Source organism: Schistocerca cancellata, chromosome 2 (genome assembly GCF_023864275.1).
Source record: "Schistocerca cancellata isolate TAMUIC-IGC-003103 chromosome 2, iqSchCanc2.1, whole genome shotgun sequence".
NCBI lineage: Eukaryota > Metazoa > Arthropoda > Insecta > Orthoptera > Acrididae > Schistocerca > Schistocerca cancellata.
Window position 1 is genome coordinate 910,890,841 of NC_064627.1, and position 17,191 is coordinate 910,908,031.

The window sequence follows — 17,191 nt, forward strand, 5'->3', positions numbered from 1 at the left end:
CTCAAAAATTTTTGAAAAAGTAATGTACAGTCGTCTTTATAACCATCTTATCTCAAATAACATACTGTCAAAGTCACAATTTGGATTTCTAAAAGGTTCTGATATTGAGAAGGCTATCTTCACTTACAGTGAAAATGTGCTTAATTCATTAGACAAAAAATTGCAGGCAACTGGTATATTTTGTGATCTGTCAAAGGCATTTGACTGTGTAAATCACAATATCCTTTTAAGTAAACTAGAATATTATAGTGTAACAGGAAATGCTGCAAAATGGTTCAAATCTTATATCTTTGGCAGGAAACAAAGGGTGTTATTAGGAAAGAGACATGTATCAAGCTATCAGGCATCATCCAACTGGGAACTAATTACATGTGGGGTCCCACAAGGTTCCATTTTGGGGCCCTTACTTTTCCTTGTGTATATCAATGACCTTTCATCAGTAACATTACCAGATGCCAAGGTTGTTTTGTTTGCCGATGATACAAACATTGCAATAAATAGCAAATCAAGTGTAGTCTTAGAAAGATCAGCCAATAAAATATTTGTGGACATTAATCACTGGTTCCTAGCCAATTCTTTGTCACTAAACTTTGAAAAAACAAACTACATGCAGTTCAGAACTTGTAAGGGGTGTCCCAAGAGTATACGTCTAACATACGATGACAAGAAGATAGAAGAAGTGGACAGTGTTAAATTCTTGGGATTACAGCTTGATAATAAATTCAACTGGGAGGAGCACACCACAGAACTGCTGAAGCGTCTTAACAAATCTCTGTTTGCAATGCGAATTTTGTCAGACATAGGGGATATAAAAATGAAAAAGCTGGCATACTATGCTTACTTTCATTCCATAATGTCATATGGGATTATTTTTTGGGGTAATTCATCAAGCCAAGCTAAAGTTTTCCAGGCACAAAAACGTGCAGTAAGAATTATATGAAATAAAATTATATGAAATTTGTCATTAAAAATATATCACTTTTTCAAACCAACAGCTGAATTCATGGAATCAATACTAGAAATAAGAATAATCTTCACAAGGATTTAAAGTCACTTAGTCTTGTACAAAAAGGTGTGCATTATTCAGGAACACACATTTTCAATAACTTGCCAGCAGCCATAAAAAGCTTAACAACCAATGAAATTCAGTTTAAGAGAAGCCTAAAGGATTTATTGGTGGCCAACTCCTTCTACTCCATTGATGAATTTCTTAGTAAAACCAACTGATTTGTATATAAGTACAACATAACTTCTGCACAATTTCAGTGCAGTAATGTGTTCACTGAAAATTTGTGTGTGTGTGTGTGTGTGTGTGTGTGTGTGTGTGTGGTTGTGTGTAAGTATAATCTAACTTCTGCACCATTTCAGTGCAGTAATGTGTTCATTGTAAATAAGTATTACAGTAGTTGTATTACATGTTTATTACCTTATAAATAAATAAAAAACATTTTTATTTTAAATTCAGTGCATTAGTATTTGTAAAATGACTCTTAGTGTTCATTAAAAAATGACAATCATTCCACTTGGGACCTGTGGAATGGTACATTAGCTTATTTGTTTTAGTTGTAAATATTTGTCATGTATTGTTGTTTTTCTGACATGTTCCACATCCTGGAGGACCTCCTCACTACGGATCAATTGGAATGAAAGTAAATCTAATCTAATCTAATCTAATCTCCTCCTCCTCCAATGTGTCACTAATCACTTAACACATCATTAGCAGGGTTTTGGGGAAACATGACTCACCAGCAAAGCAGCTTCCAGAAAACACCATTGAATTTCTTCATTACAGAGCTTGAATTTACTTGTGACTTCATATCTGACTTGGAAAAATGTTTATCAGTAAATGGTCTCCAGTTTGATTAGTAACAGTTTTTACTCATTGAAGTAAATTTAAAGTTTTACTACCAGGTACAGTTCACCACAGTTTGACGATGCAAGAAAATATTGGCTACTGAAGCATTTTGTAATGTTGATACATAACTTTCTGGCGGATGTTATGATGTCGTCTTGTTGCCTATTTACATATTTAATATCAAAGAAGATAAAATTGTCCCCTCAACAGGACCAGCATTTGGTATACTGGTTTGAAGTTTTGTGTACTGAAGAAAAGAGAAATAAGGAATAAAAAGGGCAGTGGGTCAACCATTGTAATATTTGAGAATGCAAGCTTTCTTGGTGAACTCTGTTGATTGAGATCTTCTCAAATTATCAGCTGAATGGCAGTGTCCTCTTCAAGCAATGTGTGAATGTTTCCTTCTCTTTCTCTTTAGGGTGAACTTTGCCTGAACATGATGAGTAGGAAGTGCATTAAAACATTGCTTCAAGATGACACTGCCTCAGATTACCTGATTTGTGTGACTGCGACATTGTTACACAGAAGAGCAGTGCTGAATTATAGTTCACTTACTATTTTCAGGTCAGAAGTAGGAACAATGTTTTGCTTGCCTTGGTTTCTAACTTGGTATGGCCACAATTTAAATAAATATCAAGATGTGGTTCGGCTGTATGATTTCTTCCTTGCATCACCACCACTAACACCATTATATCTGGCAGCAGAGATTGTAGTACATCGGCAAGATGAGATATTTGCAGTGGACTGTGACATGCCCAGTATCCACCCACTTTTGTCACAGGTATGCTATCATGTCTTTCAAGGCAAAATTATGTATTCCAAATTGAAAGTGTAAATATTTATTCTTCATTTCCTTAAGCAATAACTCTAATGTAATATAAAAGGGATTAATAGAAGATAATTTGCTCTTCATCCTTGTTCAGACTGCTCTAAGTAATACACTGAAATGAGTCGCTTAAAACTTATTTTGCAATTAATATTAGCTGCAGGAAAAATGTTACCATATCCTTTGTTCTTTTCTTAGTTGACTGATTAAGTCTGACTAAAATATTTAGTATTTTCTCTCCATTAATGTACGTTGTCTGTAAGATGTGCTTAAACACTGTTAGTATTAAAACTTGTTGAAGCTGGCCATTGGACAGGTGGAGGTCAATGTCAAGGAAAGTGGCATGGGATTTAGAATAGGACCAGGTGAATCTGATGGAACCAAAGGAGTTGAGGTTGGAGAGGAAATTCTGGAGTTCTTCTTCACTGTGAGTCCAGATCATGAAAATGTCATCAATAAATCTGTACCAAACTTTGGGTTGGCAGGCCTGGGTAACCAAGAAGGCTTCCTCTAAGCGACCCATGAATAGGTTGGCGTACGAGGGGGCCATCCTGGTACCCATGGCTGTTCCCTTTAATTGTTGGTATGTCTGGCCTTCGAAAGTGAAGAAGTTGTGGGTCAGGATGAAGCTGGCTAAGGTAATGAGGAAAGTGGTTTTAGGTAGGGTGGCAGGTGATCGGCGTGAAAGGAAGTGCTCCATCGCAGCGAGGCCCTGGACATGCGGAATATTTGTGTATAAGGAAGTTACATCAATGGTTACAAGGATGGTTTCCGGGGGTAACAGACTGGGTAGGGATTCCAGGCGTTCGAGAAAGTGGTTGGTGTCTTTGATGAAGGATGGGAGACTGCATGTGATGGGTTGAAGGTGTTGATCTACGTAGGCAGAGATGCGTTCTGTGGGGGCTTGGTAACCAGCTACAATGGGACGGCCGGGATGATTGGGTTTGTGAATTTTAGGTAGAAGGTAGGGGTGCGGGGTGTTGGTGGGGTCAGGAGGTTGATGGAGTCAGGTGAAAGGTTTTGTAGGGGGCCTAAGGTTCTGAGGATTCCTTGAAGCTCCGCCTGGACATCAGGAATGGGATTACCTTGGCAAACTTTGTATGTAGTGTTGTCTGAAAGCTGACGCAGTCCCTCAGCCACATACTCCCGACAATCAAGTACCACAGTCGTGGAACCCTTTTCCTCCGGAAGAATGACGATGGATCGGTCAGCCTTCAGATCACGGATAGCCTGGGCTTCAGCAGTGGTGATGTTGGGAGTAGGATTAAGGTTTTTTAAGAAGGATTGAGAGGCAAGGCTGGAAGTCAGAAATTCCTGGAAGGTTAGGAGAGGGTGATTTTGAGGAAGAGGAGGTGGGTCCTGCTGTGACGGAGGACGGAACTGTTCCAGGCAGGGTTCAATTTGGATAGTGTCTTGGGGAGTTGGATCATTAGGAGTAGGATTAGGATCATTTTTCTTCATGGCAAAGTGATATTTCCAGCAGAGAGTACGGGTGTAGGACAGTAAATCTTTCACGAGGGCTGTTTGGTTAAATCTGGGAGTGGGGCTGAAGGTGAGGCCTTTGGATAGGACAGAGGTTTCGGATTGGGAGAGGTTTGGAGGAAAGGTTAACTACTGAATTGGGGTGTTGTGGTTCCAGATTGTGTTGATTGGAATTTTGAGGTTTTGGAGGGAGTGGAGCTGGAAGTGGGAGATTGAGTAGATGGGAGAGACTGGGTTTGTGTGCAATGAGAGGAGGTTGAGGTTTGCTGGAAAGGTTGTCAAGGGTGAGTGAGTTGCCTTTCCAGAGGTGGGAAACCAGGAGATTGGATAGTTTTTTAAGGTGGAGGGTGGCATGCTGTTCTAATTTGCGGTTGGCCTGTAGGAGGATGCTCTGAACAGCCGGTGTGGATGTGGGAGAGGAAAGATTGAGGACTTTTATTAAGGATAGGAGTTGACCGGTGTCTTGATTGGCTGAGTGGATGTGTAGGTGAAGGATTAGGTGGGTGAGGGCAATGGATTGTTCAGTTTGGAACTGGTATAGGGACTGATGGAAAGAAGGGTTGCAGCCAGAGATGGGAATTTTAAGTGTGAGGCCTTTGGGGGTGATGCCAAATGTCAGACAAGCCTGAGAAAATAAAATATGGGAGTGTAATCTGGCTAGGGCGAAGGCATGTTTGCAGAGGGAATGTAAATAAAACTTAATGGGGTCGTTGTGGAGTTGTTGTGAGGGTGACATGGTACTAGAAGGTGGAAAGTGTAACATGGCTGAAATGAAAATAAATATAAAAATGTATGGGGAGAGATAAAGGTGAACTAGAAAGCAAATGGAGATCTTGTGTGAAAAAAGGGGAAAAAGTGTTGGTTAGAGCTGGGCTATGTTGATTCTGTGGTGAACTTGTGTAGGTAGATAACAATGTGCATAAAAGTTAGGAGGTTGTGTTGCCGCCAAAACACGTTAAAGGGTGGAGAAATTCGGGAAAATTTCGAAAAAACTACGTGAGGATGTATTAAAAGGAGTGGTTTGGTGGTGGCAGATTCTGAAAATGAGGCTAACAATTGTCTGATGGAGAAATAATGACATTAAAACCTGTGGGAAGCGGCTAAAAATGATCGGCGATGTGAGAAAAACGGAAATGAAATAAAGCAAAAGTTATTAAAACTGACCGAAAAGGTTGTTTAATAGCTGAAAGGAACTGTTTGTGAACTAGAAACGGTGGATTTTATAGCAGCGGTAGTGTTGAAAGCGGATTTTTTTTTTTATGGTTTGGAAGTTGGTTACGTATTATTGAGTATATATCGGCGGGATAAAGTTGTATAGTGGATTACGATAAAAAGGAGAAGGTGAATACAAAGTGAAACTACTGGCAAAAACAGGAGGAGGAAATAAGACGACAGGAAAGACTTCGAAATGTAACAGTGACAATAACAAACGTAATTGTTGGGTTCAAATTAATGATATGATCATAATAGAGGGAAACATTCCACGTGGGAAAAATATATCTAAAAAGAAAGATGATGAGACTTACCAAACAAAAGCGCTGGCAGGTCGATAGACACACAAACAAACACAAACATACACACAAAATTCTAGCTTTCGCAACCAACGGCTGCTTCGTCAGGAAAGAGGGAAGGAGAGGGAAAGACGAAAGGATGTGGGTTTCAAGGGAGAGGGTAAGGAGTCATTCCAATCCCGGGAGCGGAAAGACTTACCTTAGGGGGAAAAAAGGACGGGTATACACTCGCGCGCGCGCGCGCGCGCGCGCGCACACACACACATATCCATCAGCATATACACAGACACAAGCAGACATTTGTAAAGGCAAAGAGTTTGGGCAGAGATGTCAGTCGAGGCGGAAGTGCAGAGGCAAAGATGTTGTTGAATGGCAGGTGAGGTATGAGCGGCGGCAAATTGAAATTAGAAATTAGCGGAGATTGAGGCCTTGCGGATAGCGAGAAGAGAGGATATGCTGAAGGGCAAGTTCCCATCTCCGGAGTTCTGACAGGTTGGTGTTAGTGGGAAGTATCCAGATAACCCGGACGGTGTAACACTGTGCCAAGATGTGCTGGCCGTGCACCAAGGCATGTTTAGCCACAGGGTGATCCTCATTACCAACAAACACTGTCTGCCTGTATCCATTCATGCGAATGGACAGTTTGTTGCTGGTCATTCCCACGTAGAAGGTTTCACAGTGTAGGCAGGTCAGTTGGTAAATCACGTGGGTGCTTTCACACGTGGCTCTGCCTTTGATCGTGTACACCTTCCGGGTTACAGGACTGGAGTAGGTGGTGGTGGGAGGGTGCATGGGACAGGTTTTACACCGGGGGCGGTTACAAGGGTAGGAGCCAGAGGGTAGGGAAGGTGGTTTGGGGATTTCATAGGGATGAACTAAGAGGTTACGAAGGATAACTAGACATGAAATTGGCAGGAAGTGTGAAATGGCTAAACAGGAATGGCTGTAGAACCATGGATATGTAGAGGAAAGATAGATGCTGCTATAGGAAGATTTAAGAGACTTTTGAGAAAAAAGAAGCACCTTGTGAATATGAAGAGCTCAGCTGGAAAGCCAGTACTAAAAGAAAAGAAATCTTAAAGGTGGAAGGAATATATGTGGGTCTACGTAAGGGGAACAAACTTCAACACAATATTATAGAAAGAAAAGAAATAGTAGGTGAAGATGAAATTGTAGATATGATACTGCAAAGATGATTTAATAGAGCACTGAAAGATCTACATTGAAACAAAGCCCCTGGAGTAGACAACATTTCCTCAGTATTATTGAGATCCTTGGGAGAGCCAGCCATGACAAAACTATTCCACCTGGTGTATAAGATACTTGAGGTGGACGAAATACCTGCAGACTTCAAAACGATTGTAATAATTCCAGTTCCAAAGAAAGCAGGTGCTGATAGGTGTGGATTTTACCAAACTATCAGTTAATAACTCATGATTGTGTAACACCGACTTGAATTATGTATAGAAGTCTGGAGAATCTGCTGGAAGCCGACCTCAGGGAGAGTCAGATTAGTTTTTGGAGAAATGTAAGACTCGAGAAGCTGTGCTGACCCTATGACTGAAAGAAAGGCAAACCTATGTTTATAGCATATGTAGACTTAGAGGCACCTTTGGCAATTTAGATTGGAATACACTGTTTACACTGTTTGAAATTCTGAAGATAGCAGAAATAAAACGCGTGGAGCAAAATGTTGAATTCTGTACAGAAACAAGACTGCAGTTATGTTAGTCAAAGGACGTGAAAGGGAAGCAGTAATTAAGAAGGGATTGAAACAGTATAACATAGCAAGCAGGAACCAACCCATCAACTATGACTGCATTCCTGTAAACATTAGTTTTTTTTCCCCCTCTACTCATTTTTCAACTTTCATCTAGTTGTCTGTTTATGCTCATACAGTATGTGTCAGAATCTTTCAAAACTAATTAGACTATGCTTTATAGTAGGTTTATTATTCAGACTATAGTTTTCAATATGCAGTATGTATAATTTTATGGGAAACCCTCTTAATTAAAAGTAATTGATAGTTGAAATTATTACTATAGTCGATAATGCTAATTTGGACTGAGCTAATAGATAGTTTTAGATATAATGACACTACTCATTAGAAAGACTGGCATCCAAACTTTAGAGTAAAATGTTTGTTTATCTAAAATTTGTTATCTTACCAGATAATTAGTATTAAAGTTCACACACACCAAAAATTACTATTTCAAATTTAGCCATTTTTCTTGTTAAGTTCCAGCTTCTGCCACTATAATCTTATTACTCAAATTTTCTGGGACCGAATGACACCTATCATTAATTAAGAATTTGTTTTATTTATTATGATTTTCAGGGTGGCAGTTGTACTTGTAAATTGTTAATTTCCAACATTGACACTGTAAATAGGTCTGTAAAATTTTGTGCTCTTCTTACTAACTACATATTCTGTAAACTAAGTTACTGTTGAACCATGTAATCTATTCCAGTCAGTATAATCTAACCCATCAGATTTTCAAACCATTATGAAGTTTCCGAAGTACAAAAATGTTCATATGCCAGTCTTTATAAAGCCAACGACATTCCAAAATCTTCATTGGTGACAGGCAAGCAATCGTGTAAGATCATTTAGTAAAGTCTGTCTGTTTCTAATCATTATAATACTAACTTCTCTGTGAAAGTCTGGAATCAGAAAGCTTAGTGGCAACATCGTGTATCAAGTTTTCATAGTAAAATTCATGCTTAGCTTGCACTATGGTTAACATTTGTGTAACAAGTCAGTGTAAGATGTCAGTAATAAGTATATGTTTGTCACCAGTATTTGCTCATTGTATTTGTGGGACTGAAGACATTAAGTGCAGACTAAAGATTAGCAGGCAGGTAACTACATACCAGTCATAGCCTGTCTCCTTTGTTATTCAGTCTGTGCTTTGAGAATGTGATAAAGGAAACCAGAGAACAATGATAAAAAGGAATGAAAGTTCAGGGAGAAGAAATAAAAACATTGATGTTTGCTGATGACACTTTAAAGTCAAATTAAATCAGGCAATGCTGAGGAAAGTATATAAGGAAACAGGATACTAAAAGTAGTAGACAAGCTTTGCCATTTGGGCAGCAAAATAACCACAATGGCTGAAGCAGAGAGACTATAAAATGCAGGCTGGCTTTAGTAAGGAAGGCAGTTCTGAAAAAGAGGGATCTGTTAACATCAAATGTAAATTTAAGTGTTAGGAAGCCTTTTCTGAAGGTTTTTGTCTAGAGTGAAGCCTTGCACAGAAGTGAAATGTGGACAAAAAGCCATTCAAGAAAGAAGAGGATATAAGCTTTTGAAATGCAGTGCTGTAGATGGGTAGATAATGTAACTAACAGGCAGGTACTGAACCAGGCTTGGGAGAAAAGAAATCTATGGTACAACTGGACTAAAAGAAGGGATCAGTTCATAGAACACATTTGGAGGCATCAAGGAATTGTCAGTTTGATATTGGTGGTAGATGTTGGGGATGTTGTGGGGGGGGGGGGGGGGGGCTGTAAAAATTGTAGGGTGAGCCCAAGAAATATAGTAAGCAGGTTCAGTTGGATGTAGGTTTCAGTAATTGTTCGGAGATGAAAAGGCTTGCACAGGATATAATGTTATGAAAAGCTGCATCAAACCAGTCTACAAACTGACAACTACAACAAGAACAAGAAAAACAAGAACAAAATGCATGGGGGAGATTGTTAATAGTTGTTAGCTTCTAAGAACAGGAGTTGTGATTTTCGTGTATTGATATTACTTATGCTTATCGTGGTTTTTTTTTCTGATTCTTGAGCATATAAAAATTCTCAATTAAGCTTTAGGGAAAAAAGAGAGATCTATACCAGATCATCTTCTGGATATGTAGCTGCTAAGCCATTCCATTGTCTTCCTGACTATATTCATTGTACTGGATGATATCTATATTTTAAATGCTAAACTGCAACTTTAGTGTTCATATTCAGCCGCGAGTTCCTTGTGTAAACAAGTTCTTGACTAATATATTTTGTATTTTCCTTGGCAAAATGAATTTAGTTTTTCATAATAATTGTAAATGTTACAATAAAATTTTGTATTGGGACATAACTACTTTCCCAGGAGAACAGATAGAGTGGTAGTGTCCCATATGTTGTTTTTTTCTTGACCACATAGGAAAGAAATGTTGGATAAAAGGAGAAAAAGAGAAAAATTATGTGTAACAGGAAAAGCTCATGTAGCTAATTATAAGCAACATAATAAAATTATGATTTACTCTTTGAATCAGTTCAGGAAGAAAAACAAACTGTATTGGGGTCTGTTAATACATGGCAGAATTCTGACGGTTAATTCTTTCTCATAAATTTCATAGAAGGAATGGTTAATTAAAAAAAAAGTTGAACACAAAGGGTCCATGGTATTGAACAGCCAAAATCTTCATCAGTATCCCATATTTTCAACAGTTTCAGCTATAATGTTATTTCAAACTTGTAGGTTTTGCCTTGTCAGCCACATTAATGCATTCATTACTCTGCACACATCATTTGTACATTGAGGTGGAGTAACAATACTTAGCTTTCTGACTTACCTGAGTGAGAAAAATTAAGAGCATTTGACTAGTTTGTGTTCAGAGTTGAAAAATCCCAAATGCTTAAGTTTACAGAGATTGCAGACATGTATATTTATTATGGTCTCTGCAGTGGGAAATCATGAATACTTATGAAGGTGTTTTGAATTAAGAGTACTACCCTACTGAACAACGTTACGAGGTTTGTGGATGTGGTACATGTTTCTCTTCTCAGTGGTCATGTTTGTGAAATGGGAAATGTATGAAGATATACAGTCTATAGATAGCATTTTTGAGCAATTAAAAGTGGTTTAAGAAGTAATTCCAGAGATGGACCTGGACAACTTACATAAGAGGACCGCATATTATATATGAGCAGGGCTCGTATCACAGTTGTCAACAAGAGATGCAGCGCCTTGAGAAAAATGCCTTCATGAAGGCATTCTGCGAGAGAGCTATTGCTGGTAGCAATTTGATTCCACAGATTGTATTTATTGATGAATCAAATTTTGTCTGTGATTGATGTGGTGAGTGTTGCATCTATCATGCAAAGATATAAAATTTCTTTCAACATTACTTCAGTAAATACGTGGTATGCTGTCTTTGATAACAAACATGATAGACAATCTATTTAATGAATGACTGTGTTTCCAATTCTTGCAGACTCACCAGTCTGAGTACTTGCTGAAAGAAATACCTCCCGTACATGAGACTTTTAAAATACATCTACATCTATGTGACTACATTTTGACAACTTTCAACGTCAGACATTCACTCCCATACAGCCTTGGCATTCGAGGCAAAGGTATTTGTTCAGATACAGAATCCTTACAGCAATACACCACCATTGTTACCTCAGCCATCACTTTAATTAATTACCCCACCAGCGTAGTTCAAAAGCAGTTTTCCAGGCTATCGCATCCAATCCTGGTACTGTTCATGCCTCAATAAAGCAACTTACGAGTATACCACTTCTAATTCAGTACTATCCTGATCTTGAATGTATTAATCAGCTACTTTGACAAGGCTATGACTTGCTAAAATCAGATCATACCCTGAAATTAGATCCATTCTATGTGACAGTTTGCCCACCACACCTAGAATAGCTTTTGGTGCATTATCCTCCACCCACTATGCAGTGTCGTTTTCTGCACCGACAAGGACCATGGAATTCTTTGCACCTCATCTCCAGCATGGTAGCCAGTCCGTTGTGGTGGGGCCGCCATGTACCCTGTTGGTTGTAGCCCCCTGACCACACAGCAATTGCTCTGCTGATGCCTGCACCGTTAACTCCCCATATATGCCAAGGATTAGATGCCCGTCACCCTGGGGCGTTGGGACTCCCGGCAATGGCCTTCCTGTCAGGTGGCCCTTGCTGAGGCTAGGTGGTGCCCGTGGGGTGGGCCCCTGGTCGGAGTGGATGGCATCAGAGTGGATGACACACCATGAAGTGTAGTAGGTCATCTCTTGCTGGTGGTCTGCCGCCAGCAGTCTCTAACCATTCCACCTCTCAGTACAATGCAAGGAAGTGTGATCCAAAATCGTTCCCCTCCCTGGCCACACCATGGGAGGAATGCCAGGCTAAGGATGGCAGTGAAGCTTATTCACCCTGGTACCTCGTATGTACTGTAACAACTACTACGGCTTCTGACATCAAATGTAACAGTTCCTGTTACTTAATGTAGCTGGGTTTTCTCTTTTGATGCTGTCAATTGTCAGGATGAGCATTCTCAAGCATTCTGTCTGGGTGAAAATATTAAATAAATAAACTTTTCTCTCTTACAAAATGTGGGCAGGGTGGGTTCTTCCTTGGCTCGGGTATGAGGTCGAATGAAACATCATCTTATACATAAGATAACTTTTATTGAAAGTTTCGTACAACTGTTATCTTACTGGATGTTCTGGTTCGGAGAGCGGCAGCCGTGTCGTTTGCGTAGCCTTCTGCGGCGGCGGCGGCGGCGGCGGCGTCTGATTACGCGTAGCGGTGAGTATCTCGTGTCGCCGTCTCGCCCAGCTGACCGGAGACGCGCAGCGCGAGGTGGTCCGTTTAATTATTGCGAGCGACGTCGTGCATCGGGTGGTGATACCTTGAATGTGGCGTCCCAGTGTTTCTCTTCTCTAAGCGGCCGCGTGTGTTGTGCGTCGGCCAGCAGAGCTGCGCGGCGGGGGAAGGCCAGTGTCCCGGACTCGAACCACGGACTCCCGCTTGCCAGTCTTCGGCTGTCAGGTCTTTATCCCAGCTCACAGGTGACTGCTGAAGTGAGGCCGTCTCCTTCCCGTCCTCACGAGTCACCCGGGTATGTAAAATCAGACTTCAAAATACCTTTTAACTTCTTCTTCTGGCACTGAGGCTGCTGCTTCCTATTCTATTACAGCAGCGGACTCGGTGCGTCTGTGCATGATGTAGTCTCTTCTTGCCTGACGATCTTCAGCACCGAAACTAACTTAAAACAACTGCTACGCTTCTTCTTCGTCTTCTTTGTCGCTCGTCTCCGTCTTCGTCTCCGTCTTCGCCTTCGTCTTCCTCTCGTCTTCATCTGTCGGGCCCACTGCGTCTCGCGTATTTATTCACTTCAGTTTACTGGAGGTGAACGACTTCACGGCCATTGCCTCTTCTGTCACGTTGAAAAGATTCTCGAAGATTCTTCTTAACGTCGGTCATTGGCTCTTGGAATGTAGGCGAGGGCCTTTGCTCACATGCGACCACTGAGAAACACGTGAGCCGGTCGGGCGATGCCCTGACGGCTGAATCGACAGCGCCCGCTTATGTGGAACTTGCTGACTTCACGGTCATTGTCTCTGCTGTTCGGCCCGCTGTGTGCCAGTATGTAACTCTCCAAACTAAACCAAGTTTTCCATTTATATTCTAATTTCTAGTTCACTTTGATTTCACTAATTTATTTACTTAAGTACCACTCAACATTCCTCCACCCTTCGGAGAAATTCGCCCTCGAATTTACTACTCAACATTCCTCCACTCTTCACACGGAAAAAGCACAAGCACTGAAAACTCTCGACTTACACATGCGTCACATTAAGTATGTTGAAAATACTGTATCACTTTATAAAAGCCCTGTGCACTCATGAATCACATAGTTCACACATCAATGGTTATAATAAGTGTAACAAATCTTGATGAGAATGAATAAACAGAAATAGACTTTTCACTTAGAAAATTACATAGCAACAGCTGTTTAATCTACCCTATACTAATGCAAGAATATCTATTCTACGGTATTGTTTACTTTAACATAAGACTGCTTAGTAAAGACTGAAGTACAATAAACAAAATTAATACACTAATGCTCAATAGTAACCATTGAAGTACATCAGTTAAGAGTGTGGTATCCAGTTAACAGGGATTTGATGAAGTGGTATATTATTATTTGGCTTATTTTTTCGTCTTAAATAAAAGAGAACTGTACAAAGCAGAAACACCAACACAAAGGTTCCAGATATATAGCCGTTCTTAAATTTATACTTTTAGTTTTGTGTTCACTTTTTAACTTTAAAACATGTTGCATCATAACATTGGCATCAATTTTGTCTTGCTGCGAGTTTATGAACATATCTAATGGCTTCAGAAGGGAACTGTCCAGGGAGTCATTGAGGTAGGATAGGTTTTGACTAGGAAATGCTTCGCATGGCGTTTTCTGAAAAAAGCAAACAACATGGTTATGGACCTACCAACCTAGTAAAAACAAAAATAAAGAAAAGAAGGAATACATTGTTAACTACAAGATCTACCTGTTCAACTTTTTTTTTTCTTAAAAAAATAAACCATTATCATTTATTAATTATTTACATATGTATACTATCCACAGTCTACTGAGATTCCACTAGGACATTCGCACTCTTGGTCGAAGATTGTATGGTGCCATGTCTGTATGTTGTGCTGGCGTGGCCACTCTTTTTCCTTTTCGGGTACTTCCTCCACCCTTTGGAAAAGCAGACACTATTGTTGAAGGAATTACATCTGGAGCGCCCTTAAAAGGTTTTAAACGACTTACATGCACAACAGTAGTTCGGGTGGGCAGTTGCAATTTAACGTTGACTGGTGACGTGATCTCAATAATTTGATAAGGACCTCTGTAGTTTGTTACAAATTTCTTCGTTTTTCCTTTCGCAACGTATGGAGTTAATAGCATAACCCACTGACCGATTTTGTAATTTGGATATTTAGCTTGGGTATTACCTAATCTTTCCTGTCGTTCCAAAGCCTTTGTATTAGATTTTTGAACCTTTTTCCATACATCCTTCATCATTCGACTGAAATCCCTTACTGTTTCTCCGACTTTTCTGCTTTTCTGCCTGATTACATCAAAAGGGGACGGCATTTTTCTCCCATAAACCACTTCATAAGGTGACATGCCAGTTGCTTCATGCGTTTTGGCGTTGTATACCGACACGATTATTGGTAAATACGTATCCCAATTAGAATGTTGTTCATTAATATAATAACTAAGCATCTTGCCAATTGTCCGATGAACTCTTTCTGTGCGTCCGTTGCACTGAGGGTGTAACGGAGTTGTGCGTAATTTGCGTATTTTTAGTAAGTGGCATAGCTGTTTCATTAGTTCAGACATAAAATTAGATCCCTGATCTGTGATAATAGCTTCAGGTACGCCAAATTTAAGTATCCAGTTGTTAACTAAAGCTTGGGCAACTGTATTTGCTTGCTGATCTGGGAGACTCACCATAGCTAGATAGCGTGAAAAGTGATCTATAATTGTAAGAACATACTTATTACCAGCAGGTGTTTTATGAAATGGCCCGTAGAGATCCAGTCCACAGATTTGAAATGGACATGAAGCCTCGGGGAGCCTCTGTAAGGGTATTTTTGAACGAGAAAGTTCAGCTCGTTGTGCGCACGCAATGCAATTACGAACGTACTGCGCAACATCCTGCTTTCTCGTTTGCCACCAAAATCGCTCTGCTACACGTCTTTCGGTTGTCCGCTGTCCACCGTGTCCTGCAAGGATATGGTCGTGGGCCTCTGCCATTATTTCTTGTCTAAGGTGTTGGGGAACAACAATTCGCGGTCCAAGTTTTGTTTTACGGCATAATACACCATCTTCAAAGCAAAATTGTTTTTGAGTTGCGTATTTTTTGCATTCTGTATCCTCATTTTGTGCCTTTCTCCAGTCCTCAGTATCTCGGCCTGTTGCTTCCAAAAGTGCTATTTTCCGACTTAGACAATCTGCATTCGTGTGTTTTTTGCCTGGTTTATGGATAACTCCGAAATCCATTTCGGAAAGACATAGGGCCCAACGCGTGAGACGACTAGATGGATCCTTTAACCCAAGCAACCATTTTAAAGCTGCGTGGTCTGTAATGACCTTGAATTTCCTACCATACAAGTAGCATTTAAAGTATTTGATACCATAAATAACACTTAACAATTCTTTCTCTGTTGTGGAATAATTTCTTTCTGCTGTTGTTAGTTGTCTCGAAGCGTAGGCTATGGGGTGTTCCGCGCCATTAATATTCTGACTCAAAACAACTCCTACTGAATGACCACTTGCGTCACAGGATAAAATAAATTCTTTATTATAATCTGGGTAGGCTAATACTGGACTGTGTGTTAACTTATCTTTAAGGGTTTGAAATGCTGCTTCACAATCTTCAGACCAATGAAATTTTGCACCCTTTTTCAATAATTGGGTTAAGGGTCGGGCAATTTCAGCAAAATTTTGAACATATTTTCGGTAATACGATGCGAGACCAATGAAACTTTGTACCTCCTTAACGCGTTGTGGTGTTGGGAAGTCCTTAACTGCCGAAATTAATCGAGGATCTGTTCTAATTCCTTTTTCACTAATGACATGCCCTAGGTATGTAACCTCTGTCAATGCAAAACTACATTTTTCCATATTTAATGTTAATTTAGCTTTTCTAAGTCTCTGAAAAACATTACGCAGACGCACAGCATGTTCATTAATGTCTTTGGAGAATACAATAATATCGTCTAGATATACACAACATTGCTGAGTTTTTAGTCCTCGCAATACTCCATCGAGTAGTCTTTGAAAAGTTGCTGGTGCATTTTTCAAACCGAAAGGCATTCTTTTAAATTGCCAGTGGCCTCCAGGGGTAGAAAATGCTGTTTTATGCCTATCTTCAGGTGCAACTTCCAATTGATGATATCCGCTACGTAAATCGATTGTTGAAAAGTATTTACTGTTACCTAAACTGTCAATGATACCTGTAATGTTTGGAAGAGGATAAACATCTGAGATAGTTTGTTTGTTAAGGTGTCTGTAGTCACAACAAAATCTATATCGTTTCGTACCGTCGGGAGACTTCTTTGGAATAATTACAATATTTGAATTATAAGGCGAATCAGAATATTCTATGATTCCATCTTTTAGATGCTGTTCTAAAAATTCATCCAGTACTGGCTGTAAGTGATGCGCAACTCTATAAGGCTTTCTATAAACTGGGGGGCTATTTCCTGTTGGGATCCTATGCTGTGTGATATCTGTTGCTGGCAGTGGACCTTCTGCATTAAATAAATCTTGGAACTCAACTAAAACTGCTTCTATCGTGTCTCTATCCTTTCCTTTCAAATGCTCAATCTTCTGGCGCAATGCGGTTTTATAGGCGTCTGGTTTCTGACCATCATTAATATCTGACCAAATGAAATCTTCTTCTTCAAAAGTACTGACTGTAGCTACTAATATTCCCTTATGCAACTCTTTGTCCTCCACTCCGAAATTGTCAATATGTACCGGTCCTTTTCTTTCTCCCTCAACGTCTTGAACCCGTACAACACTTCTACGTACAAAACAATGTGATACATCTAATTCCTCATTTTCCTGTAATGGCTCTATTAGACATATTGTATCTGTAGGTACCTCGGGGTCAACGGTCATCCAGAGAAGTTTTCCTGAGCCAGATGGTATCTGATCCCGCGAATCAACCTCCAAGGACGTTGCACGCAGTGTAGTTGATTTCGCCTTCCGGTTAGGGAAATCTT

General features: G+C 40.0%; 1 protein-coding gene across 1 annotated transcript in view; it reads left to right on the plus strand.

The window, feature by feature from the left end:
• Window positions 1–17,191, plus strand: part of LOC126162847 (TBC1 domain family member 20) — a 162,832-nt gene that overhangs the window by 60,984 nt on the left and 84,657 nt on the right. The window contains exon 6 of the mRNA XM_049919618.1: window positions 2,420–2,636. Within this exon, the coding sequence (XP_049775575.1) occupies window positions 2,420–2,636 (217 nt within the window). The remainder of the gene's footprint in view (window positions 1–2,419; window positions 2,637–17,191) is intronic.